We start from the raw sequence: 26,978 nt of genomic DNA, 5'->3' as shown, positions 1-26,978 counted from the left end.
ATGCTGAATTATGCCAAATTCAATTGAAAATAAGTCCCTCGGTGGTTGTGTGTTACAGGAGGTGTCTGAAGTGCTGTTGTTAATGCAGCAAGTCCTAGCAAACTGTGCACGCAAAGGGGATTAAGTGCAGCGCTTCACCTGAATTTTGTATTTCTTGACCATTTCCAAGGTTGTTTTTTTTTCCCATGGTGCCCATCATAGTGGCTTCCTAGTTCTGCTCATCTTTAATGCAGAAAAAGCCACGGCAGGATAGGGTGTGCTTGCATCTTTCACCAGCTAAGAGCTGTTATCTTCTGGAAGCTAGTGTTTGGGAGGTCTGGGAGCGTTGTAAAGCAAAGGAGGGTCACAGAAGCATTTCTCTTGTAGAGTGAATCCACAGACCTCCTGATGTTGCACAGTCTGGAAGCAAGGTAGCTTGGAATGGTATTCCTTGATGTTGTAAATCAGATTAGTGGGTGACCTTGTCAAGGGGTGAGGAGGAGGAGGCCTTGTGCTACTTATTCCACTGCTCAGATACACATTCCTTCTCTCTCCTTTCCTGGCAAAATCTTTCAAGACAGTCAGGGATTACAATGGGCTCATACAACTCTGATGCACTAATCTGACTATTCCATAGCTGGCTGTCACCAAACGGATCCTGAAATTGGGCTCAAATCCACTACGATCCTATAAGAATTAAATAACAAATAGTTGAACTGTCTGTCTCTTTTGAACCTTGGCAGGATCCATACCTCTGCGCGTTGCCTCTTCTGTGGAGGTAATCTCCGTGTTATGCTTCCGAAAGAGCGATTAGAACTGTAGCCTTAAAGGATACATCTGCACTGTAATAAAAAATCTGTGGTACCGAGTCTCAGAGCCCAGATCATTTGAATCAGGCTCTTGGGGCTCAGGCTGCAGGGCTAAAATAGGAGTGTAGATATTAAGACTTAGGCTGGAGCCTGAGCTCTGAGACCCACCCCTAAAATGTCATTTCAGAGCCTGGGTTCCAGCCTGAGCCCCAATGTCTACCCTGCAATGTATAACCCTGCAACATGAGCCCAAGTCAGCTGACCCTGGCCAGGTATGGCTGTGCCATGGCCTTTTATTGCAATGTAGACATACCCAAGTGTCTTGGAAGACTGACCCCTGTGCGAGGGGTGAAGAGCCATGTAAGATTCAAAATAATCTCTTTCCCACCTATACCTGGTGACGTTGTCTCAAGTTGAGGACTGTTGTCGGAAGCGTTGAACATGGGCTATAGAGATGTTACTGACACAAATGAAAAGAATTGCTCATCATTGTAAACTCTCTGCATTATTTTCTTCTCCTTGTAATTTCTTTAGGGCTTTGTTCCACACTTTGGGTCTTGGAGAGCTGGACGTTAGTTTGTGATACAGCCAGTAAGACTGCTCAGAAACTTTACTGAACGTGATCTGGGAATGCTTTGTCATGCTGGGACCATCTCTAGAAGCTTGGTACTTGTGCATGGGGTGAGGGTGAATAATGAATTTACTGACAGAGATTTGTAGCAAGTCACTTTGCCTGTTCTTCATTAAGCCTAAACTTTCTTTAAAAATCAGTACTATGAAGTTGCCAGATTGTCATCTATGGAATCTGACATCCTTCAGTTATCCATAGTACAGGCACATCCCAGACAAAACTGTGCAAGCAATACTCCACTACAGACCGTCACCCTGACTGCGACAGTCCATCTTGACGGGGGAGAGGAGAATTCAGTTCCTTCGATTCCATGCTGATCCTTATGTATGGCCCACCCTTCCTTTCTCACCTCTTCCTGTCACTCCTGAAGATCCACTTCTGCAGCATCACCTATAGTGATCGCTTTTAAAAAAAAACAGACCCACTAAAACGTGCATACCTGGTGAGCAACTAGGTCACTGTGTCTCTGTAACCCTTCCTGGCCACTCTCTTTCCTACTATGTGCTTTTCCCTTCATGTCCCTCACCGAGAGTGTAAGATCTCCGTAACATGTTCCTATTTCCTGTATGTTTCCCGTGATGCCCCAGATGCAATTGTAGGCCATATCCTTATGCGTCTCTCTCTTAGCAATCAATCCATCAGCATACTGAGCGGCTATAAAAGAATAATTATTAATCCTTGGCCTGTTTGCCGAGACTGTCACCAAAGGGACAAATTAATGCCCTAGTCCACTAGGAACTGGAGTAAGTCCCATTAACTCATAGGTCACGGAGCAGCTGTCAGAGGGATTTTTGGTGATTAGGGGCCTGGGTTGGATTCTAGCCAGCGGCCAGGATCCAAGAGGCTCTGAATCCTATTATTATTATTACTCCTCTTGGCCATCCAACCGTTAGAAATATTGTAAAAGCTCCCCATGAAGATGTGCTCTTAAATCATTTCCCTTTGATCTTAGGTAGGAAGCACTTCCCCTGAATGTTGCAGAGAGTAGAGGAGTTGGACTGATGACAAGTTATGCAGCTCTTACCAACAATTTATGAAAATTAGCGGTACTTTCTTAGGGATACTATTGGAGGTTTAGGCCCTGCATTCGCAAGTTATTCAGAAGTAACTGATGGATAGCGCTGCCTTTGATAGCTCTTTTATAGTCCAGTGCAGCTGTATGAAAATCAATTACAAAGGCAACTTAATTTTGTTTGTCTTTAATTTTGGCTTTGGTTAGCAGATGTTTTCTGGGTCCCATAGTAGCCAGCTTAATTTGTTTTTTCTACAATGTGTAGCAGATATCTTCAGTCAACGAACTGATTCGTAAGTAAATTCTAATTTTTTTTTAAAAGGAGGAGTAGGCTACTTAGTGCTTACAAATGTCCACTCTCAAGATCAAGAATGTTAATGATGCTAGGTTTGACACGTCCACTTGTGCACCTGTTGGCTTGCTATAGAGAGTGAACTATTCTGTGTTTACCTGGGAACATAAGAGGGAAATGCACAGACTGTCACCTCTGGGTGGGTTAAAACGCTGGTTTAGGACACAACACACAGAAAGAGCTTAGGGTTTCATCCTACTGTCCACCTCTTAGCCTTACGGCTACATTATTGGGCATAATTTAGTCTGACTGGCTGTCTTCGCTCATGAGCGACTGACAGTGTTGCAGCTCAGAACAGAGGTGCGTTAGCAGACCTGTCACAGAACTGAAATAGCGGAGGCTGTGGTGGCCAGGCCTGTGGGATGCTGATCACATTGTATGGAAGGTTGTACACAATCCCTGCTTGCATCATGCTTAGCTCCTGTAAACTTTGCCAGTCATTCCCTTCTGAGCACCAGACTGATTCTCAACTGTACAAAATTAAAACAACCACAACAATTGTATTACTGATAGTAACAGATAAACCTCAGGATTGGCAATGAAAACTTTTCATTTAAAATGCTTAGTAAACTATAGAAGAGCTTTAAAGACTAATCAGATTTCTTGTCCATCCAATCCTGTCTTTGCATCTCTGCAGAAATCTTTGTGGGTTTCAGCTGCATCTTATTTTTCATATGTTGTAATGGTATAATGAGTGCTCCTATTGCTGCACTAATTTAACTGTCGTATCTTCTTCAGCATTCAGCTGCTTACGTTAAAGATGTTGCTTATCAGGGCAGACTTGAACCTCTGAGTAGCTTGGGCTAGTTTGATGAAAACATTTTGATAACAGTCTTGTGATTTTTTTTATTTCTGTTTTCTCTTCCAGCATTATAGTGTCCCTCTAGGAAATGGTGCTCCACACACACTGATAGAAACAGTGAAATGTCGAAGTTCTGACTGTCTGAAAATACTTTTCAGAGTAAGGGTAGTCTCTGAATCACAGCTGCTTAGTACCTGGGGATGTGCTAGTTTGACAAAGGGTTCTTGATATCTACCTTAACTTCTTAGTATCTGTGGAGAGACGGACACTAATATGGTTGATCCATGTATTTTGTGCCACTAGGTTTGAGGTTGATAATATTAATTATTAATCTGACCAAAACCAAGCAACGAAAGATCCAGATTGTGATCCTTGCACATTAGAAACAAAGCAGTTGAAACCTGCTGGGGAGTTGGATCAAAGCCATAGAATTAGCCTGGAAAGTATTCCCAGCCAAGAAGATATGATGTAAACTCTTTATGATGACATTTTGGCTCTTGTGCTTAACATATCCTGTATGTGTCATGTGCATACACAGAGGAGGTTAAATGAATAATCATCTTTGACAAAGTTTTACTATATGGAACATTCCAGCTACAGAGGAATTTGTTACAGGGCATAGTATAAAATCAACTGATCCAGGTTGAAATAGTCATAGTTGGGCAATTCATCAAAAGGCTATTATCATTCCCGCCTCCTGTGAGTTTTATTGAACTTCCATGTCACTGATCAGTTTGTTTCCAAAATCTTGAAGAAATCATTTTTTCCCTCCCCACTTCCAAAGATCCATGTTTGCTTGGGAATGGATAGAGTGACTCCCAAATATCCCTGAGTTCAAGGGACATCATGCAGTTTAGCCTCAGGGTTATCCATGTGCCACACAGATTTGATATTTTCACACTTACTGTTGAATTTTATTTAGAATCATGAAGGTGATGTTATAGAAAGAGTTGTTGACACTAGAGGAAAGCGATTCCCCGGAACTTGATTTCCTGTGTAAATAATTATTTGTGGGTCTGTCACTCATTGCTTCTCACTTTTGGGCCTTGTCAAGCTGCGATCTGAGATCTGACTGGGAATAGGCATCGTTTTCTGAAAAGTGTCCCTGGCAGACAAGCCATGGAGGTGAAAAGCAATACTATAGAAAAAGCCATCCTAGATCAATAGCAGCAATCTGATACCCACACGCCAAGCTGTACAGTGTGTTCTTCAGCAGTGAGACTAGGCTAGGGGACACTGTGCCCTGTAGATGCTCTATTAGCACAAATATCATACGTTAGAGTCAGCAAAACACACAGGCCAAATATCAGTGGGATAGCCATGTTAGTCTGGATCTGTAAAAGCAGCAAAGAGTCCTGTGGCACCTTATAGACTAACAGACGTTTTGGAGCATGAGCTTTCGTGGGTGAATACCCACTTCGTCAGATGCATATAGTGGAAATTTCCAGGGGCAGCTATATATATGCAAGCAAGCTAGAGATAACGAGTTTAGTTCAATCAGGGAGGCTGAGGCCCTGTTCTAGCAGTTGAGGTGTGAAAACCAAGGGAGGAGAAACTGGTTTTGTAGTTGACAAGCCATTCACGGTCTCTGTTTAATCCTGAGCGGATGGTGTCCAATTTGCAGATGAACTGAAGCTCAGCAGTTTCTCTGTTCAACCAATCACTAAACAACAGATGCCAAAGAGGCTGGAGCAAGAGGGAGGCAGAGCAATACAAGGGGCAACGAAAGGAAATAGTCAAAGGTTTAGACTGAACATGAGGAAAGATTTATTACCAGGGAGACACTAAAATAGCAAAATAGATGAAAGCGCCATTGCTTCGGCCACCTACGTCTAGACTGGACAAAGCCCTGGAGGTCACACTGTGAGGAGAAGTCCTGCTCCGTTCCCCAAGGAAAGCTGCTAGTTGTCTTCCATCTCCAACTTCTGTTGCTCTTTGGGATTTTTACAATAGCACCAAAAGATGAGCAGTGAGGATGAGGCAGCTTCCCTGCAGCTCAGAAGGTCTTTAATGTCATATGCTGTTTTATCACCAGAAGATACCTACACAGAGCCCAGGGGAGCTGGAGGGTGAGTGGCAGCTTGACTGAAGTGTATTTGCCTTTGTCAGTTTAACTTAGGACTCTTAGCGCTTCGCCAACGTACGTTTGATGTGTACAACATCAAGGGAGCCATCTAATCCAACGAGCAAAAGATTCCCTCTGGTAAACAGAATGCTAAAGCACTCAGTAAATGAAAGGGAGTATTTCTTCACACAGCCCATAGTCAACCTGTGGAACTCTGCCAGAGGATGTTGTGAAGGCCAAGACTATAACAAGATTAAAAAAAGAATTAGATAAATTCATGGAAGTTAGGTTCATCAACGGCTATTAGCCACGATGGGCAGGGATGGTGTCCCTAGCCTCTGTTTGCCAGAAGCTGGGAATGGGCGACAGGGGTTGGATCACTTGATTATTCCCTGTTCTGTTCATTCCCTCTGGGGCACCTGGCATTGGCCGCTGTCGGAAGACAGGATATTGGGCTAGATGGACCTTTGGTCTGACCCAGTATGGCCACTCTTATGTTCAATTATAACACAGAATACAAAGTGTATATTATTTTTTATTACAAATATTTGCACTGTAAAAATTATAAACAAAAGAAATAGTATTTTTAATTCACATCATACAAGTACTGTAGTGCAGTCACTTTGTTGTGAAAGTGCAATTTACAAGTGTAATTTTTTTGTTACATAACTGCACTCAAAAACAAAACAATGTAAAACTTTAGAGGCTACAAATCCACTCAGTCCTACTTCTTGTTCAGCCAATCGCTAAAACAAACAAGTTTGTTTACATTTACAGGAGCTCATGCTGCCTGCTTCTTATTTGCAGTGTCACCTGAAAGTGAGAACAGGCATTTGTATGGCACTTTCGTAGCTGGCATCGCAAGGTATTTACATGCTAGATATGCTGAACGTTCGTATGCCCGTTCATGCTTTGGCCACCATTCCAGAGGACATGCTTCCATGCTGATGACGTTCGCCAGAAAAATAATGTGTTAATTAAATTTGTGACTGAACTTCTTGGGGGAGAACTGTATGTCTCCTGCTCTGTGTTTTACCCACATTCTGCCTTATATTTCATGTTATAGCCGTCTAGGATGATGGCTTGTTCATTTTAAGAACACTTTCACTGCAGATTTCACAAAATGCAAAGAAGGTACCAATGTGAGATTTTTAAAGATAGCTACAGCACTTGACTCAAGGTATAAGAATCTGAAGTGCCTCCCAAAATCTGAGGGACGAGGTGTGAAGCTTTCAGAAGTCTTAAAAGAGCAACACTTTGCTGCTACAGAACCTGAACCAGCAAAAAAGAAAATCAACCTTCTACTGGTGGGATCTGACTCAAATGATGAAAATGAACATGTATCAGTCCATACTGCTTTGGATCGTTATTAATCAGAACCCATCATCAGCATGAACGCATGTCCTCTGGAATGATGGTTGAAGCATGAAGGGACATGAATCTTTAGCGCATCTGGCACATAAATATCTTGCGATCCCGGCAACAACAGTGCCATGCAAATGCCTGTTCTCACTTTCAGGTGACATGGTAAACAAGAAGCAGACAGCATTATCCCTGTGAATGTAACCAAACTTGTTTGTCTGAGCGATTGGCTGAAGTAGGACTGAGTGGACTTACAGGCTCTAAAATTTCACATTTTTATTTTTGAATGCAGGTTTTTTTTGTACATAATTCTACATTTGTAAGTTAAACTTTCATGACAAAGAGATTGCACTACAGCACTTGTATGAGGTGAATTAAAAAATACTATTTTGGTTTTTTTACAGTGCAAATACTTGTAATAAAAAATAAATGTAAAGTGAGCACTGTACTCTTTGTATTCTGTGTTGTTATTGAAATCAATATATTTGAAAATGTAGAAAACTTCCAAAAATACTGAAATAAATGGTATTCTATTATTGATTAACAGTGCGATGAATTGAGATTAATTTTTTTAATTGCTTGACAGCCCTAGTTGATATCTGACCTGATTGTACAGAGGTGCTGTGCAATGCAGCTGCCATTAACTCTGGTTGAAGCTCAACTCCTCTGGAAATTCAGGTCTCTTGTTCGGAAGTAACTATTTGGTTACTACTGGAATCCACGCAATCACCTAGGCCAGGCTATGGAACTAGATTCTGTCACAGGTTAAAGCACAGGCATATGACAAAGAGATGAACAGCATCTGTATTATTACTTATTCGTATTAAGGTGGCACCTAAAGGCTCCAAGCAGGGATTGGAGTCCTGTTGTGCTAGGAGCTGTACAGACACATGTGCATGTGTGTGCGTGCTCTCTCTCTCTCTCTCTCTCTCTCTCTCTCTCTGAAAAGACAGACCCTTCCCCAAAGATCTGCTTGGGTTTCACATTTTTCTTTGGTTCCTTGTTTCTATACCGACTTAAAAAAGACAGTAAGCCCCAAAGGTACCCTTAATGTAAGGGTTAGATGTCAACAAAGCCGAAGAGTTGTGTTTATGTTGAAATGCCTTCAGAAATGTAATCCTGTTGTGCCCTAGTCTTGCAAAGCTCTCTGAGCTTGGGGTGGGCTTTCACGCTGCTAACACCACCCAGGCTCAGCGGGGTGAGTTTCAGTTTCCCTTGCTTTGTACTGTTTAAGTGGAGCCCTTCTTGTTACTTTTCCCAGCACAAACCCAGCTCCCCTGCCCTGTATTAGGTGATTACATGGGTCCCAGTGGTAACTAATTAGTTGCTTTCAAAAAAAGGCAAGTGAGGGTTGCACCGTAAAATGGGAATATCCAAGCATGCATTGCACCTTATTACTCCTGCCTCCTCGGGAGCTGAGCACTGAGTGTTGTAAAGAGGTGTGGTTATAAATAATGAAGGTAATTAACGCAGTCTGTTGTAGCTGGGCACCAAGGGTAGAGCGGGCTGGGTGCTCCCAGGGGTTGGTTTTTCAGCTCCGTGTCAGGAAGAAGGTATAAAATAGAAAGTATAAAATGGTTTTTGCTGTTTGCAGCTGAAGATGAAAAGGCACAAACAATGCTCCATGTGTTGGATAAATTTCTCTATTATTATTCCACAGACTGTACAATGTTCAAATGTATTGTCTTCCAGGTTTTAACGACAGGAAGCTGGAATTTTTAAGGCTGCTTCCATCTGCACCCAATTATAAAAAAGCCATGAAAAAAGCTATTTACTAGCTGTCAATTCAGAACGACTTCAGAAAGCAGCCCCTCCACCTTCAATGATAGCTTCCCAACAGCCACTTAGCGCTAGGAAGTTGTGGGTAAGAGGTACATTAAAACAGCCTGACATCAATCCAGCCAGTTAATCCTGTAACTTGGAGATGGTTCTACCTGTAACAGCTCAGAAAAGCTTCGAGGATGTTTGGTGTGGCTTTTAAAATCACTTGAGGCACCCAGTTTTCGATTTAAAGACACAGAGAACTTTTATTATGGTAGCACTCATGTCTCCACTCAGGATTGGGGTCCTGTTGTGCTAGGCGCATTGTGCAGACATACAGGAAGATGTGATCCTTCCCCCAAAGAGCATACGGTCTAGAGACAGATGTAGGATGGGGGAACAGGACATAACCTATGAGAAAAGTGGCTGAGTAATCAGGGATTGGTACGCCAGATGGTTTGTGTAACACATTTTAGACACATTTACCCAGATGTCTTACTATGGAGTTGGGACAAGGAAAGGATTGTGGGAGGAAGAGAAGGAAGCGGGACACTGAGTTGGAGGGAGGTGAAGAGGGAAATAGGGTGAGGAGGAGGAGGGTGGGGTTGGGCAGCTGAAAGGGCTGTAGAGGAAATAGGAGGAGGTGGAAAGAAGCTGGTTTACTACAATCAACAAGGAAAGAAAATCTAGAGTCCACATTGCAGAGGTGGGGGAATCATGATGTCAGGCACCTGGGAAGGCTCCTCCTGTCTTCTGCAGGTGGAATCACTGTTCTGGAAGGGTCCCGGGAGCGGGTAAGCCATGGGGAAATGAGAAGCTGGGAGGCCCCAAATTCCCTGCTTAAACTAAAGTGAGGCACAAACGCTCACTGAAACCAAACATACCTTGTTCTGCTTCCCACATGCTCTCCCTGCCTGTTAAAGGGCAGGACAGCTGGCCAGGGCGCTCAGATCCGTGCTGTCTGGAAACACCTGGTTCTGTTGTGGCCCCTTTTGGAGAATATGCACAGGGGGGAAACCCAAGGCTTAACACAGGGTGCACAAAATCAGTGTGACTAATACATCTCAGTCCTTGGGGACAGACCAGCTGGGACCCCGTGAACCTGGGGTGATGGTGTATTTCAGCCAGATCCCTCCTCAAACCCCAAAAAACCAGAATAACCAAAACTATTACAAATCATGCTGCCCTTATCTCTGTCTGATACCTCCCCACACGTGTATGCTGAGCCATAGTGGTGTTCCGAGCCCACTGCAAATGCCAAATACACTGTGTGTACATAGTGATAGGGCCAGGCCAGCTATTTTATCAGTATTTTATTTATTTGTTTCAGCCATTTGTATGCTGACCATCACCGCTGCCTCTGGGCACATTGTACCTGGGTTATGTTAAGGCATCTGTCATTCCCATACAGAAGGAGCTAATAATGTGTAAACCCCTCACCCCCACCCCTTGGCACAAGAAGCCTAAAAGGGACAAATCAAGAAGGATGTGAGGTGATGGGGGAACTAAAGCAGTGGCTATGTGAGGATTTGGTCGAGAGGTCTTGACTTCAACAGAAGTCCAGGTTGAAGCATGTTCCCATGATAAATAAGCACTGGCCATCAAGAGCAGCTGGCCCCCTCCAGTTTCTTCCGTGAGAGGGTTTGCTTCTTCCTCTGCCCTGCACCAGAGCATTGAAGCAGATGGTCTCTGAGGCAGCTGCGCCCTAGACCATTTAAGGCTTTGTGCATTGTGAGCAAGACCTTGAATGTCGCCCAGCGTTCATTGGTCTCCAGTGTGGAGGCAGAGTCCCAGCTGTGACGCACTGTGGGCCAGGCTGGGGATGCGACAGAAGCAGAAGGCACCCTCTCGAAGGGCGAGGGAGCCCCATGTGGCTGAACAATGACCTTCCCGACCAGCTCTGCAGGGATCTGTATCTAGTTGGCCTCAGCAGACTGGGGCATGAAATGTACTAGGGAAAATATTAACCTCCAACTTGAGCTGGGGCTGAGCTAATACCCCCCAGCCTTTGGGAGTCTGTAGAGCAGGGGTGGGCAAACTATGGCCTGTGGGCTGGATTCGGCCCATCAGGGCTTTGGATCCGGCCAGCAGAATTGCCACCCAAGTGGTGCCACAGGCCCTGCACCGCTCCCAGAAGCAGCCGTAGAGTGAGCAGATGTCTCAATTTTTTAGGGACAGTCCCGATTTTTGGGCCTTTTTCTTATATAGGCACCTATTACCCCCCACCCCCGTCCCGATTTTTCACATTTGCTGTCTGGTCATCCTAAGTGGCCGGCACCAAGTCCCTGCAGCCCTGTGGGGGCGGGCAGAGGGCTCTGCACTCTGCCCTCACTTGCAGGCACGGTCCCCCACACCTCCCATTGACCAGGAACAGGGAACTGTGGCCAATGGGAGCTTCGGGGGAGGTACCCACAGGCAAGGGCGGTGCACAGAGCCCTCTGCTTCCTCCTCCCCCAGGGGCTGCAGGGACGTGGTGCTGTCTGCTTCCAGGAGTGGTGCAGGGCTAGGGCAGGCAGGCAGGGAGCCTGCCCTGGCCCCGGTGCAGGCCGCTGCCACCCCAGAGCCGCTCCAGGTAAGTGGCATCAGGCCAGAGCCTGCACCCCGAACCCCACCCGCAGCCTACACCCCAACTCCCTGCCCCAGCCCTACATTCATGGCCCTGCATGCAATTTCCCCACCCAGATGTGGCCCTCAGGCCAAAAAGTTTGCCTGCCCCTGCTTCAGAGGTAAGATTTTGGTTCAGGTCGTACCTCCACATGCAGTCCCGGGTGATTCTACTGCTGGAGCCTCCCTGGGTTGGTACTAGATGCATCCTCGTCCCCTCCGAGACTCGAGTGGGTGTTTTTGCCCCTTTGTATTTGTGTGTCTTCCCCACTTCCCAGAAACTTTTTGGGGAGGTCTCTGGTTTTCTGAAGTCTCCACGTAACTCTTCTGAGAATGACCAGATCATCTTCTCTCTTTATGGTACAACCTGCTAGTTGGCTGGGATCCAGCTGTGCATATAATTAGTCACACTGACAGGTGGAAGAGATCGGATAGCTTACGGAATGAGGTTGCTCCCTTGCCATCCTAAACCGAGTCCTCCTCTTCACCTCAACTGACATGCAGGGCAGCAAGCAGGTTTACTGAAACCCAATCCTTATGTTTTATCTGGCTTTAATACTCTGGGCAAGAGCAGAACATCTCACATCGCTCTTCCCCTCCCTAAGGGTCTTCTCCATACCCCACGGTCCTCGGCTGGAAAGCGAGCAGGGCTTTGCTCTGCAGATCAGAGTGCGCAGAACCTGCCTCACTTCCCTGGCCTTCTCCCTGCCCTGTGGTCCCAGGGCCAAACTGATTGACAGGTGCACGGACAGGGCAGGTCTGCAGTGCTGTGGAAAGGTGGCCAAGCCTGGTGTCATAGCCTAGCACAGCCAAGCTAAGAATGGCTTGGAAAAATCATTAGAAACCTGAGCCTGGGACCCGGTCTTGGAATTAGTTACGTGTGGTTTGTTTTCTTTATAAAACGTATATTGGAAAAGGCGCCAATCAGCATCCCTTAGTGCAATTATTAGCTTTGAGATTTGTAACCGAGGAGGTGGAGGGTTATTTGGGGCGGTGGGGACTTAACTTGCTAAAGTAAACATAGGCAGTTCCTTGGCCACAAAGGTCACCTTCCATTGGGGTTACTCCAGTAGGTGACAAGACATGAGGTTTTGTTTGCTGATGGGAAGCGGAAGAGAAGGGGTGCAAGCCTTGCAAATATGCCAGCACAGAACGCCGTCCGCTGGAGGTATTTTGAACTGTGGGCTGGTGTGCTGGGAAGAAATGTCCACATTTAGAGGCTGTTAAGAAGAGCTCATTGCTCTTGATTCCCAGCAAATAGCGGGCCTCCAAGCCATTGAGCAGCATGCTAAAATGACCTATACGCCGATGCAGATTTTGATCTGCCTCGTGGGGCTCTGAGCTTTCCAGCTCTCATTGCCTCCAAAAGACTGGACCTGGTCCATACTTAGCCAAGAGACGGTCCAGGAGAACCCAAGTGTGGCAGGAAGGCATTCAGTAGGTGATGCTCTTCCCTCCATCACCGTTGAACAAGTGCTCTGGCATAACACTAGGGGCACTGTACTGGCAAGACATTGAATGTGGTCCCATCCTTAACGATCCTGTGGCAATCTTACGAGCTCTGGGGGTTTGAACCCTGCTGTCATGCACATTCCAGCTTCGGTCATTGACGCTGCCGTTTCAATTGGGTCCTGTCGTTTTTCACATTCCCTCCCAAACTGTTCTGTGCTGCTACACTTGCCACCACATCCTACCTCAGAGGTGATAGGTGGAGATGGGCAAATAAGGGGGGGAACAGCAGGGTTTAGTTTGAAAAAAATAATGAAGTTCATCAGATTGCTACTTTGATTTGGAGTGACTGCATGGTCCAGTGGGCAGGATACTAGACTGGAGGCCTGGGGTCTGTTCTGAACTCTGCCACTAACCAGCGGAGACACCTTATATAAGTCATGTCACTTGTCCGTGCTTCTGTTTTGCCTCCCACCCTCTGACTGCCTTGTCTTTGTGACTGTACACGCTGTGTGTCTGTATAGCACCCCGCACAATAGGGCCGCAGTCTCGGTGCTACTGTAATACGAGTGATAACTAATAATTTATGAATATATTTGTAAATGGGGAAACACTGAATAATTTGAAATTGACTGAATAAATGGAACAGATAATGGCCGACAAGCAGCAGTGATGTGTGAAGTGAACGGATTCTGCTCTGTTATGAAGCCGTGTGGGATCCTGGGGGATGGAACGCACTGTATAAATGTAAGAGAGAGTGAATGTATCTTGGCTCAGCCGGACGCAGTGTTGTTTGCCTGCTGCAAAAGAGTTGAAAGGCCGTTATTTATGGTAATGGCATAACATGGTTTCTGGGTGTGAAAATCCCTGTGGTGATCCTACAGAGAGTGAATGGGCAAGCGAGAACATATGTATAAAGCACGAGATGGGAATTTAGCCAGAGGAATCTCCTGGCTAACTCTCCACATGCACTTCTTGGAAAACATACTGCATCCTTTACGGTGGTGAGATGGGGAATAGAGGTCTTGCTTTCTTATGCCCTCTAGCTCAGTCCAAGGTCTGCGTGTTGGTGGAATGCGGCTCTCCCACAGCAAAGATGTGATAGTGGCCAGTGGCAAGTAACGCACTGGCTTGAAAGTAAAGCATAGTTTTCACGATGGCATCGTCCCCAAAACATATGGAGAGCAAACGTATGATAAATATTAGAGAGAGCTCTCTGCTAGTAAACTTTGGAGCATTCGCTTATGTAAGAGCCTGCCAACCAGCCAGGAAATGCTATGTCCAGATGTGAATTGAAATAAAGGAAATAATTTCCCATGATCATCAGAGTCAAAAGTGTTCACTCCTTAGCCCCAGTTTTGATACGTCGTGAGAGTTCCCTTTCTCTCTCTTTTGGTTGAGATGTAAAACCCAAGTCCTGGACCTTTGCCGTTGTTGAAGATCCTACAGTGTTTTGTGTAGGAGTAGGAATTTCAGCCCCGGAGTTCGGCCTAATGCCAACTCCAGCAATCTCATTCGCTCTACACCCATTGCCTCTGCAGTTTCATTTTGATACAATATTCTTTGCTTCCTGGCATAGTCCGATATGTGGATGTTTAAACAGCGGCTGTGTTCCTCCCAAGAACTGGTTGCATTTCATTGGTGGGCAAAATGACCTGTGTGTAGCATTTATTTTACTTACCTCCTAGTAATGTTAAGAGGTTGAATGTTAGTTTTGTAAAGCTCTTCAAATCATCTTCTGAGACTGTTCGCACCACGGGCAGCAGCACCGGGGGATGTGTAGCAACTCGCTGCAGTGAAAAGCAAGCTGCGTCCACGCTGCGGTGTAGAGATGTGTGTGTCAGTGAAAGGCTCTGGTGGGGGCAGTGCAGAAAAGCTTCAGCAGTTCCCTGCTGCCAGAGCCTTTCACTGCAGGGAGGAAATGCTCTGGCAGGGAGAAGGCAGCTGGGGGGAAAGGCTGCAGAGCAAGACACTGCACTGCTAAAAACAGCAGTGTAGAGGGGAGGTTAGGGTGAGCAGAGAGCCGTGTAGGGTGTGTACTCACGTGCCTCCCCACACCCTTATGGCATGTCTTTACTTGCCTAAGCTGTTGCACTGGCCACAGTGCTCTTCATACCTGTGCCAGTTGCCCATGTGTGTATGGACTCAGTGTGCCCCCCAAAGAAGCCTGCAGTGTAGACGTACCTTGAAAGGTGATGCAGATGAAAGGAATTTATCTTCTATAGCACTGGCTGGAGGGCACTGCCAGCTGCTACAGAGGATGGCCTGGTCCTTCAGGCACCCAGCCGTGCTCACCTTGATTTTCCAGCTCTGTCATCTTCACTATAATCCATAGCTTTATTCCTAGGAACATCCTTTCCAAGGGATGGGAGGTCAGTGTGTACACCACCCAGCCCTGCTGGATAAGCACTGTGCCTGGGTGCTTCTGGTACTGACATGGTCACGTGCTGGTATTTAAATAGCTTCCTAGTGAACACCCTAATGAGGTGAATGGGGTATGAGAGGAATTAAATGGTGGGAAAGTCTCCCAGCAGGAGTAAAGGAACCCCCAGCGTGGGACAATTAGTACAAGCCTGGAGGATGCACGGCAGGGAACAATCCTGCACTGGTTCCCTGGCTACGGACTAGATGAGCTGAGGCCTAAGGGTTTTTTTTCCAGCTCTAATCTGCGTGAAGTTCATGCCCTCTCAGTGCTGCTGTTGCAGTCGGTTTGGCTGCAGGCTCAGCATTTTAACAGGGTGTCACTGATGTCACTGCGGCTTTTGGCAACCAAAAGAGGGAGAGACTTTTTTAGTGAAACTTTAGGTTCCAAGGAAATAGAGCAAAATCTGCAGGCAGCCCCAGATGCTCCAGCACTTCAGGATGCTGCGTGAAAACGAGCTGGTGGATCTTCACAACACTTCTGGACAGGCACGGTTTTTATCCCCCATTTTGAAGCCAGGGAACCTGGGGCACAGAGAGACTAGGGGATTTGCTGACAGCCACATGGAGAGTCTGTCAGAGCTGGAATTGAAGTAAGAGTTCCTGGTTTTCAGACCTCTGCTCTAGTCAATAGACCATGAGAACCCTATAATTTGTGGCTGGGCAGCACCTTCCACTGAGATCTATCAAGCAAAAGCCTTTGCCCCCAGACTGAGTGGTTCAAAGTACGTGACGAGAGAGAAACTAAACTGCTTTGCAGAACTGCAAGGAGACTGCTGATGAACAGAACGTAATGGGTGGGAAGGGATAGCAGGATTCAGAACCTAGGAAGCCTGTTACCCGGTGTCTTATATCCCATTCATACAGACAGTCCACCTTCAGCAAGACAGACTGGAGCAAAGGCTTGGTAGCCTGTTGGTTACTCTTCTTAGTAAATAGCTCTGTATTTTTTTATCCCCAACCCCACTGGTTAGTAACTCCCTTCCCTTACTTTACTTGTCGCGTAGATTTCTCATGGGATGCAGGCTCATGGCTAATTTTGCTTCACTTTCTTTTAAAGCACTGCAAGGATTGACTTTCCTTTTCTTTCTTTTCACTGATCCATGATTGGCTGTAGAGTCACAGCCTTCCCAAAGCACTTTGGATATTAGCCTTTTCCATTGAATTCCAGCAGCCAAAGTCTCAGAAACAGCACCCGTTAGAACGAAACGTCCCGGGTCATTCGAAAGCTGGGCTTCCAACTCCAAGCTAGTTTTAAACCTTTCATTTCTAGCTCCAGGGGTTCAGGAGGTAGCAGCTCTAAAATGTTGGAACTGAAGAAGTTTTAGAAGCCGAATTGGAGGCTCCTCTTCGAGGAATGGTCCCTGTGTGAATTCCAAAGGTGGGCGTGGATGTTGTATGTCCAGCATCCTGCCTCATACCATGACTAGTGTTGTTGCCAGCTTTCACCTGGTGAAAGGATTTGTGTCTAGCCCTGGCAGCACATAGGATCTTACTGCTCTGTCAGCACAGCATTGGTCTCTCTAATGCAGTGAGACTGAGGGTTGCGGGCCACAAGTGACTCTAGTTTAATGTGTCTCCTGCAGCTCTTTGCAGCACATGATATTAAAACCCTGTGTGTTTTAATTATTACCCAACCAGGAGGCTTTTACTAGGTTATTAACAATGCTTAGTCATTTTGCTGTGAGAATAATGTATAAAAACTAAAGATTTCCCCTGCCGTGATTATGTAGAATTCTAGTAAATGAAACACTGAACTCACACGACTGTAGCTCTGTTGGGTAATGTTGATCACTGATGTGGGTGCTGAGTTTCACTGCTCTAGTGATACTTTTACCGCACTGGTCCAGTCCTTGAGTACAGCAAGCCCTGGATCTTGGACCAGTGTAAGCCCGCGCTCCATTTTGCAGAGAGCCTGCTGCACTTTAAATGAACCACCAGGGTTATTTTTTCCTTTGTCAGAGAATCACTCTGAGGTAAAGTGAAAAACCGCTGGAGCCGTTTCTGTGGCTTTTACAGTGTCTGGGCTTGTAAAGTGGTTCTGCTGCTGCTCTGCCTTGTGTTGTTCCTGCGGGGTGTTCCCCTGGTTTTCATGTTTTTAATTTCTGGCCATCTCTCCACTGTAGCTGATGCCTGTTTCGTCCCAGATCCCCAGCTCTCCTGCTGTTTAACAATACTCTCTGCCTCCAGTTGACCACCTCTTTTGGTTGCTTGTCAGCTGCAGCAGTCTCTGCTGGGTTGTAGAAACACACAGCCGCTCTTCCCTTTCACAGAGACACACCCTTGATCTGTCACTGCTTGTACCTGTCAAATGGACTGTTGAGTAATTCCAGTGGTCAGCAGTGTGGATTGGCCTAATTCCCTGAAGTCTCTTGGAGAAAAAGGGCAGAAGCTTTGTTACGTCCTACTGAGGGGCATGGAAGGACCTCCTCAGAGAGAGCTCAAATGCAGCTCCATTCCTGGAGAAGGGAAAAGGGCCTGAGGAGATTCCATTGAGTGCAATGTGCAGTCTGTAATCCTGGTCATGTGGAAGCCTTTTGCTATGGATCTTCCCCCAAGAGAGGCGAGATCATATTTTGCTGCTGTTGCTAATGTGTTGTCAATCATGGTATGGACAGAAGGTGTTCTAGAGGAGCAAGGGGATGACTTCACTATAAAAAGATATATAGGACTCTGCTTTAAGAGAAGAGGCTGTGTAAAGATATTTGAAATGCTGCTGTGTTGTGTATTATCTAGCTCAGGTTGCCAGTGTGTATTGTTGTTTAGTGTGTGTTTGACACTCCTGAGTGCACCTGGCAACTTGAAGTGACAACAAAAGAGAAGGTAATAAAACATACTTGGAACCCAAAGGCAGAATGTAACATCAGATGGGTGTAAGTGGCCACACGCAGTCAGGCTTTCCGCATGGAGCATGAACAAGGCTTGGATGGCTCAGGAGACGTTCACGCTTTGCGTTCCTGTTGGCAGTATTGGAAGGCTTTTTCAGTTAGCCCTGGCCAACTTTTCTGTTGACTCTTTGAAGAAGTGAGTGTGTTAGCACAGAGTTATACTTAGGGTGTCCAGACATCCTGATATTTAGGCATTTGGCCCGCGTCCCGACCGATGTTTGGTAGGACGCAGTTTGTCCCAATATTTTTTTTTGCTCTACCGGCGACCTCCCCCATGTGTCTTCATATTTTCTTCCTCTCGTCTGGTCACCCTAGTTACGCTCAAAGGGAGGGGCGTTTGCATGGAGAGATGTAATTAGGAAGATGTTCATCCACCTGACTGATTCGCCCAGACACCTATTTGGAAATCTCTGAAATGCTCTCTTCTACCTTCCTGGGGCCTGCAAATTTCTCTCTCTCTCTGCTAAAGTTTGTTGTTTAACTCTGGGAAGTGAGGGGGACAGCCTGTGTGAAAGATGCTGTAAAATGCTGGAGTATTATCACTGTGCGACGCAGGGCTTGGGAAGGGGCATTGTCCCTGGGCTCAACAGGAGAAGATGTTTTTTGTCCTATGTGATACAGCTGTAGTCGAACCAGTGAACATCAGCAGACTGTAGCCTCTCCACTTGGCCAGGGCTTTTGAACACGCATTCCTTTCTCCCCGAGTGCGCCCAAAGCTGAGCCCACCAAGTCCTCGAAGGAACGACCCTATGACTGCCCTTTTCCTCCTGTTCAGATCAGCTGCATGTTATTGTTGGTGAACCCAGATGTGGATGCAGGACCAAGCCAGTGCTGGAGGACAGGTTATTTTCACAATGGTGTATTTTTCCTCTCATGATCTGTAACCATTTTGGACGGGTAACCTAGTTTTTAAAGTGGTTGTTTTAATGGTTTATCCGTATATAATCAGTTGTAATAATGCAAATCCTCAGTGCAAAAGCTGAAATTAAAACTGCAGTATGTTGCTCTACACTATTATGGTCATTTGCAGCCTTAGGGCTTCTCTAGTTCATGCTTTGGAATATGAGGTTTCTTTATGACTGTGTCTGCATGGTTTGCTCACATAGTTGCTACAACTGCACGTGCAAATGACCAGCTGGATGTCTTATTTATTCATTTCCATGCTAGGTTATTGTCTGTGTGTGTAACTGCAATAATTGAACAGATTATACCTGTGCGTTTTTGTATGCACGTATGTAAAAATGTGCTAAAGAAACCATCTCTTCATGCTGATGAACTGACTTACCCTCTCTGTGCCTATCGCTTCTTGGTCATGTGGCAGCACATACTTGTGTGAGACCCTTTGCCAGACTTCATCTATGTTGCCTGCAGGTCTGGCTCAATTCAGTTTACTCACTCGACAGACACCACATGAACTCCAAGGTGACCATTCCCACCAGGATCATTGGCTCCTTGGCTTGGTGGGCAAACCCCGACAAGATACAAGTGAGAGTTCCCTTTTCCACTCCACTCCCAGTGTCACCATGGTAATGGAGGTGTCCCTTCTGGGGTCGGGCACCCATCTGAACACTCATACTGCGCAGGGCACATAGCCCATGCAGGAGGCAGGCTACATATCAACATCCTGGAGCTGCAGGCAATCTCCTTTGCATGCAAGGCCTTCCTCACACTCCTTGTCTCCCTTCACATCCAAGTGATGTCAGACAATATCACTGCCGTGGTCTACACAAACAAACAGAGAGGAACATGTTCTCCTTTGTCTGGAGGGAGTCGGGCTTTTGAACTGGTGCATCAGGCACATCACCGCCATCCAGGCAGCATACAGCGTGGGTATTCACAACTACTTAGCAGGCGACCTCAGCCGCCATTTCTCGGCAGACCACGAGCGGGGAAATCCATGACTCCATTCTGACCAACATCTTCACGTGGTGGGGCACACCTCTGTGGGACCGCTTTGCATCGCAAACGAACAAAAACCTCCCCCTACATTCCAGGGGAGCCATAGATCATGACTCCCAAGGTGGCACTTTCCTAGTCTCCTGGACAAGCGGTTTCGGATATGCCTTTCCTCCCATCCCACCGGTGCTGAGAAAGACATGTCGTGACAGGGCCAGTGTCATTCTTCAAGCTTCTTGTTGGCCCAGGCAGTTTTGGTTCCCAGAGCTTCTGTCACTCTCAGCCCACCCTCCAATCAGGATCCACCCCTCCCAGATCTCCTCATGCGGGACAAGGGCAGGGTCAAACACCCCAGTTGGAGCTTGCGTGCCTTGGTGTTTGGTGGACATTGGAAGTTGATTGCTCTTGTTCTCCTCTGTCCAGTCTATCCTTACTCAGAGTAGGAAAGAATTGACCAGCACCTGTTGTTCGGCTAAATGAAAATGCTTCTCTGCCTGACTATAGCACAGTCAGCCTTAGCCAGTCCCTCCAAGCATCCTGATTGTTTTAGACTGCTTCCTGTCTCTGAACAAGTCCAGTCTCTCAGTCAGCTTATTACGAGTCCACCTCATAGCCACTCATGCCTTCCTCCCACTAGTAAACAGGCACTCTGTCTTCACCCACTCAGCTATGACTCAGTTCATGAATGACCTCACCAAAGCCTTCCTGACAGTCATTAAATCCACACCACTATGGGATCTTCATCTTGTGCTATCAAAACTTACTAGGCTTCTGTTTTATCCCTTAGTGATGTGTTCCACATCCCACCTATCCATAAAGGTGGCACTTCTAGTGGCCATCTCTTGAGCTAGGAGGGTCAGCGAACTGAGAGCCATCACGGCAGACCTCCCTTTCACAGTATTTCACAAAGACAAAAGTATCCCTTTGCCATCATCCTAAATTTCTACCCACGGTTGTGTCTGAATTCCCCCTTAACTGGTGTATTTAGTTACTTGTCTTTTTTCCCAATCCCCGCGCTTCTCCCAAAGAGAAGGGACTTCACTCCCTCAAAATCAGGCGGGGACCAGCCTTTTTCCTGTGAAGAACCAAACCCATCAGAAGCTCCCCTTCATTGCAGAGAGATTCCCATGGCCAAGCTATTGCTTCTCAGAGGATTTATAAGTGGATTTCAGGCTGCATTATCAAGTGCTATAGGCTGGCTAGCTCACATCCTGCTTCCTGGTAGTATAACAGCACACTCCACAAGATCACAGACTCCCTGCCCAAGGTCCTGCTGCAGGACGTATGCAGCACAACCACCTGAGCTCCATACATGTTTGCTAGACACTATGCACTGGTCCAGGTCTCTGCGGCAGATGCAATGGTGAGAATTGCAACTGCAAACATCTTTGCAGCCGAACTCTTGGCACCCACTTCCAGTCTGCATACTGCTTATCAATCACCCACATGTGGAATCCGCCTAGGGACCAGCACTTGAAGAAGAAATGGAGGTTACTGTGGTCCCTGTCTGTATTCCACTACCTGATCTCCACCCCCTCTGCTTCGGATCTGGCTGGATTCGCAGTAAGAGGAACTGAGAGGAACCTGCACTGCCTCTTATACCCTTGCTTGGGAGCACAAGCTGTACTGTGCATGTGCAGGCCAACAGACACTGCTTGTTTAAAATCTCCAGACTCAGGCACCTGATGCGCATATGTACCCCATATGTGCAATACATATAGGGACCACACATCTCAAAAAACTTCCAGTTACAGTAAGTAACCTCCAGTCACCTGATGAAATTAACAGGCACCAGAGCAGCAGATTTAATACAAACAAGAGGAAATACTATTTCTCACAACACACGATTAACCTGTGGAACTCATTGCCAAGGGATGTTGTGATAGCCAAAAGTGTAACTGCGTTCCAAAAATAATTAGCTAAGCTCATGGTGGAGAGATCCATCAGTGGCTATTAGCCAAATAGGTAACTCCATGCTCCAGGGTGACCCTAAAACTCAGATTGCCAGTGGGGAAAGACAGGAGTTGGATCTCTCCAAATTACCCTCAAAGCTCTGGCACTGGCCACTGTCAGAGGGAGGATACTGGGCAAGATGGACTGTTGGTTTGACCCCGTATGGCCATTCTTATATGAGACTCATGGACTGCATCTCTATTCCTGCAAATACTGGAGATAGTTCACATTGTCCATGGGGCTTAGCCAGGCCCCTTGCATCAGAATCTCTGCCACTGATGGCCCAGAAAGCACCACTACTCAGCACTCCCCACCTTACCCACTAGCATCCCTGCTTGTAAAGTGTATTTGGGGCAGGAGTGAGCCAAACCTCCGTCTCCACACCCTCAGAGGATTAGTATCTGGAGTTCTGTCCCCAGAATGAGACTAGCCTCTCAGGAGCTGCAGAAAATCTGCCATGGAAATCAGTCAGCTCCAGGAAACCTGGTGTGCCAGCTCTTCTGAACAGCCTAGATTTGACCTGAGACTTTCCACTTCTAGCATCTCAGCTCTAAATGGGGCCACAGACCCAGCTTTGTTTAACTTCCTGCTCGATTTCCTGATGGTATCAAGGTTCCTGCAGCAGCACATCTATCCAGGCCCCATTTCGGACTGTATTCCTGATCTTTGATCTACCCACATTGCCTCAAACTCTCACTGCCCATCCCTTTAAACCATTCCCTGTGTTTTCCTCTCCATAAAGACAGTGCTTCCAGGCCGCAGTCTCCTTGGCCAGAGGTCTCTGAAATAGTTGCTCTTAGAAGCCTTCCTGCAAGGACAAGATGCGTATTCCCAAGTAATCCCTCAGCAGGTTAACTCTTCACTGCCTTCCAGTAAATCACTCTGCCTTCGTTTCCCCCAGAGCTTCAGCACCCAAATGAAAAGGGGTTCTGTGTGCTAGATGTGAGAAGAACTGTTGAGATTCACCCTAGTAGAACTGTCCAGTAACTCATCGTCTTTATTTGTTTTCTTTCATCCCCAAATGTCTGGGCTTAAAAGCACCTGAAACGTCAATAGCTAGAAGAATCAAGTGCTGAATCTCTAAAGCCTCTGTAGCTACAGACACTGATTTCATTACACAGTGCTTCTCAACCATTGCTATTCTGGAACTCTTTTTTCATATCTTGAGTCCCCCCCTCACCCCATCTCCGGACTGCCCGGAGACCCACCTTCCATCTAGCTTGGATTTCCCTGCCACTTAGCAGTGTGGGAAGGGCGAGGCAGTTTCGACACCACTACCCCCTGTGAGGACCCTCCATAACAGATGAGAACCTCACCAGCAGCCTTCTTTGGCAGGAAGATGCTCCAGGCAGCAGGCCCAAACTCGGTGAATTTTAAGGAGGGGGACGCTTATCCTTTCCTGCTGATCACTCCTTCCCTAGTCACTTTTCCTCGCTGCTCACTGAATCCCAGATGTCCGACTGAGAGGAGAGGTCACGATCCCAGAATGGAAAATTTGTTTCCTAATTTCCTTTCTGGGACTACACCTCTTCCCTAGCTCACCCCACCCAAGTTAACTTCTTTGTGTCCCTCTACAATAATTTCTTCCTGGGGAAAGCCTTGCGGTCAAGAGTCTACCATTAGCTACAGAGAAAGTTAAGGATTTCAATGACTAAGCATTTGGAACCTAGTAGACAAGTCTGAACTGCCCACCAGATTTGCAGGAAAAGAGAGAGAGCCCTATGTTTGGCCTGAAGAAAGGAAATCATCAGGTAACTCATTTTCCATTTTCTTTAGTGATCTGTTGGTGCCACCTGAAGGAAACAGCCTCTGTTAATTAACATTCCTTGCAGATATTTTGCAGAGCGAGTAGGGGCATTATGTTTGTTCACATCTCTGTATGTAGTTGCAGTGCCAGGAAGTTTTTCACAGATTTGTGTAATTTTCTTTTCAGTGCAAGAAGAAACACACACTGGTGTGCCCAGACTTTTCCAAGACCGGCATCTGTCCAAAGGGCGCCCAGTGCAAACTCCAGCATCCCCAGAGAAAGCATCACCTCAGGCAGCCCAGTACTGCAGGTGACTCCAACCAGGGCAGGTCATCGCGGAAGTGGAAGAGGCTGGGAGAGGAGGCAGTGAGGTAAGGGGAGTTAAAACACTCCTGTTCTTTCTTTTGCATAAATCCCTTTAGTTGGTGATTCGGGAACACCATCTGGGCTCCTCTTCATCTGCACATGGTGTGATGCGTTTACCCTGCAGTTTCAGGAATCTGGCTGTATCCTATTTCTTTGAGGTTTTTTGGCTAAACCAATTTCCTGAGTGTCGTCTATTCAAATTTGCTCTAGTACCTGAAATTCAAGCTGCGCCTTTTGAGTTCCAACCATAACAGCCCAAACTACAGATTCCAACGTCAGGACACCCCTAGCCATTTTGTCAAAGGTACCACAAGACTTCAGAGACTGCCACTTGCTCTTTAACTCTGCAGGGCTGATAGCAAAAAGCTTTGTTTGAGGTGCTGGGCTAGTGATTGTACCTCTAACAGTACTGATAGTGCCTTATACAAGGTGTGTAACAGATTGGGGCTGCTGCTATGGCAACCTCAACAGATCCTATCAGCCAATTCGAGTCAGTGCTTGGGCGGGAGACAGCCAAGGAACAGCTACTGATTAGCAGGGGTCACTCTTCTCTCTGAGTTAGCACTGACCCTAACAGGCATTGTGCTGCTAGACTTACTGTCTTTCAGGAGAGATGTAAAAGTGGCCCCCAACCACCTGTAGTTGGGAAACACCTCTGGCATTTCTGACCAGGGTCAGGAGTATTCGCTCTGATGTCCTGGCTAATTGTTTTCTGTCCACCTGTACTCTTGGAGCTCCAGGTGGAGGCTGTATTCTTTGTCCTCCTTGTCAATATGTAGAACTCCGTGAGCTGTTGAATTGTTACTGGCTTCTTCCCTGGAGCAGGGCTTTGTTTCATCAATGGGTGAAGTGGTCCCTGTGTGTCTGTGTAGTTTATATTCTCCAGTTTGGGCACACTGGCATCTTTGCCTGGAAGGTACCCTAGAGATGTTCCTGCCCTGAGCAGAGATGGTGAGTCCTGCCCAGCTGTCCAGTACTTTCTTCATGTGCATCGGAGTCTCTGGGCTTCTGAAGTTCAAAACTGTCCCTGGTTTAGGACCCAGGCCAAGTCTGTGCTGAAGTGAAGTCCTGTGTGTTAACCCAATGCACCCACCATGCCACCCCTTTTACCACACACCCATTGCAGCCCACTTCTTCCTGAAGGGGCAGGGTGACCAGCTCAGCTTCACTTTCCTCTTGTCGCCAGTCTGTCCGATGCACGTGGGTGTCCAGGAATCCCTGCTCCTGCTGTGAAGGTGCCAAACGCCAACTCAGTGCTGACAGCATCTCCCCACTGTCAAGCAAGTTCCCCTGTCTTGGGGGCAGCAGGACAGCTGTGCCCTCTGAATCTAGCTCTGGGGCATTCTCGCATCTGGGCTCATTTGCACCAGTGTTTGGAGGCCTCTTCTTTCCCTGTGGGAAATCTCACGCTGTCAGACCAAACCCACTGCCACCTTTATTGTTAGGGACGAAGGAAAACAAGCTCCACAGCCTGTTCCCTGTCCCTCGGGCACGTTGATCCTATCACAGAGCTGTCTATGTTTGGCAGCGTTGTCAGCCCCTGCTCCGGAGCATTCCAGCGGGTTATTGTAGGCCAGGGTTGAAATGCAGTGGCAGGGCTGTATGGACTGGAGCCATGCGCCGTCTGGTTCTGTCCGGTGCTTGTAGTCCTCTGGTTTCAAATGCCTTAATTCGCTCCATGTTTAAAAAAAATAAAATAAAATAAAGACAGCATCACCCACAGCCTGGAACTGGATGAAAGAACTTGTCAAAAGAAAAGCAGTTTGACCTCTCTGATCTGGAGTGGGAACGAGTTGCTGTGTCCATGCTGGAGCTCGTCAACTTTCTCCATAGTCTACAGGCCGGGCTATGGAGTGACAGGAAGCACCCCATCCCCCGCCGCAGGGGCCGAAGGTTGTGGAATCACAGACCTGTCTTTGATTCTTGTCACATTAGTACTTGAGCACCTTCCAAAAATGAATAGATGTATTGACTTCCTCCTGGGAGGCAGGGAAGTATTATTATACGGTTGGAGAAACTGAGTCACAGAAAGGGGAAGAGACTTACCCAGGGTCATGCAGGAAATCTGTGGCAGAGCTGGGAACTGACCTCAGAACTCCCAATTCTCATAACTACAAGATTATTCTTCCTCTCCGAGTCTCATTTGGCACTCCTGCCTGCTTGGGAAGTGGTAGGCCTGTGACTCGAACCCAGCTCTCCTGTGTGTGAGTGCAGAACATGAGCATTAGATCCTGATCACTCCACGTTGTAGGTTAAGGCAAGGGAAAGAGAACAATCAGAGATCTGGGGCAGCTGCCTGCCTCCCTCCTACCCATGCAGAGGCAGCCGTTAGAGGAGGCCGAGGTGGAGAAGGACGTGGAAATATAATAGGTGTGCAGAATGTCTTTGCTGTTGTGCTGGGTACTTTGTTAATCACATCAGCGACTATCAGCATAAAATGACTGTCTGAATCTTGTAGAGGTCATTGTCCTATGTGCCCTTGGGGGGGGTCTATTGATTATTCAATTTTCATAATGCTGTGTGGCTGCAAGTTACCTAACTGGGCAATCCACCAAGCCTGGCACCCAGAGCTATCTCCAGTGTTGTTAACTCCTAGCATTGTAATAGAGAGAAGAATTGTTAACACTTTGTCAGCCGGCGACTGGACAATCGGTACGATGCTGAACACCTCCACCCCAATGCAGGAGCTCTGGAATCAGCCACAGCCAGGAAACTGGCCTTGTTTTTGAATTGCTCAGATGCCGGGAGTTGGCTGGCTGGTAGCCAGGGGTGGTGGCTGAAGCACTTGCCTTTCCTTCCAGGGGAAAAGGTTCGTGTTGAGATGGAGGGCATACGAGTTTGTGGGGCTTGTCTCTGTATCAGGGCCAGCTCCAGGCACCAG

The 26,978-nt window shown here is 46.9% G+C and overlaps 1 protein-coding gene across 1 annotated transcript in view; it reads left to right on the top strand.

Moving 5' to 3' along the window:
* The window catches only part of ZC3H3 (zinc finger CCCH-type containing 3), a 351,980-nt gene that overhangs the window by 281,346 nt on the left and 43,656 nt on the right, over nt 1–26,978 (top strand). The window contains exon 10 of the mRNA XM_030553922.1: nt 23,918–24,102. Coding sequence (XP_030409782.1) covers nt 23,918–24,102 — 185 coding nt within the window. The remainder of the gene's footprint in view (nt 1–23,917; nt 24,103–26,978) is intronic.

The sequence above is a fragment of the Gopherus evgoodei genome, chromosome 2 (genome assembly GCF_007399415.2).
Source record: "Gopherus evgoodei ecotype Sinaloan lineage chromosome 2, rGopEvg1_v1.p, whole genome shotgun sequence".
NCBI classification, from domain to species: domain Eukaryota; kingdom Metazoa; phylum Chordata; order Testudines; family Testudinidae; genus Gopherus; species Gopherus evgoodei.
The sequence above is the reverse complement of the archived record's forward strand: the minus strand, read 5'-3'. Positions and strand labels throughout refer to the sequence as shown.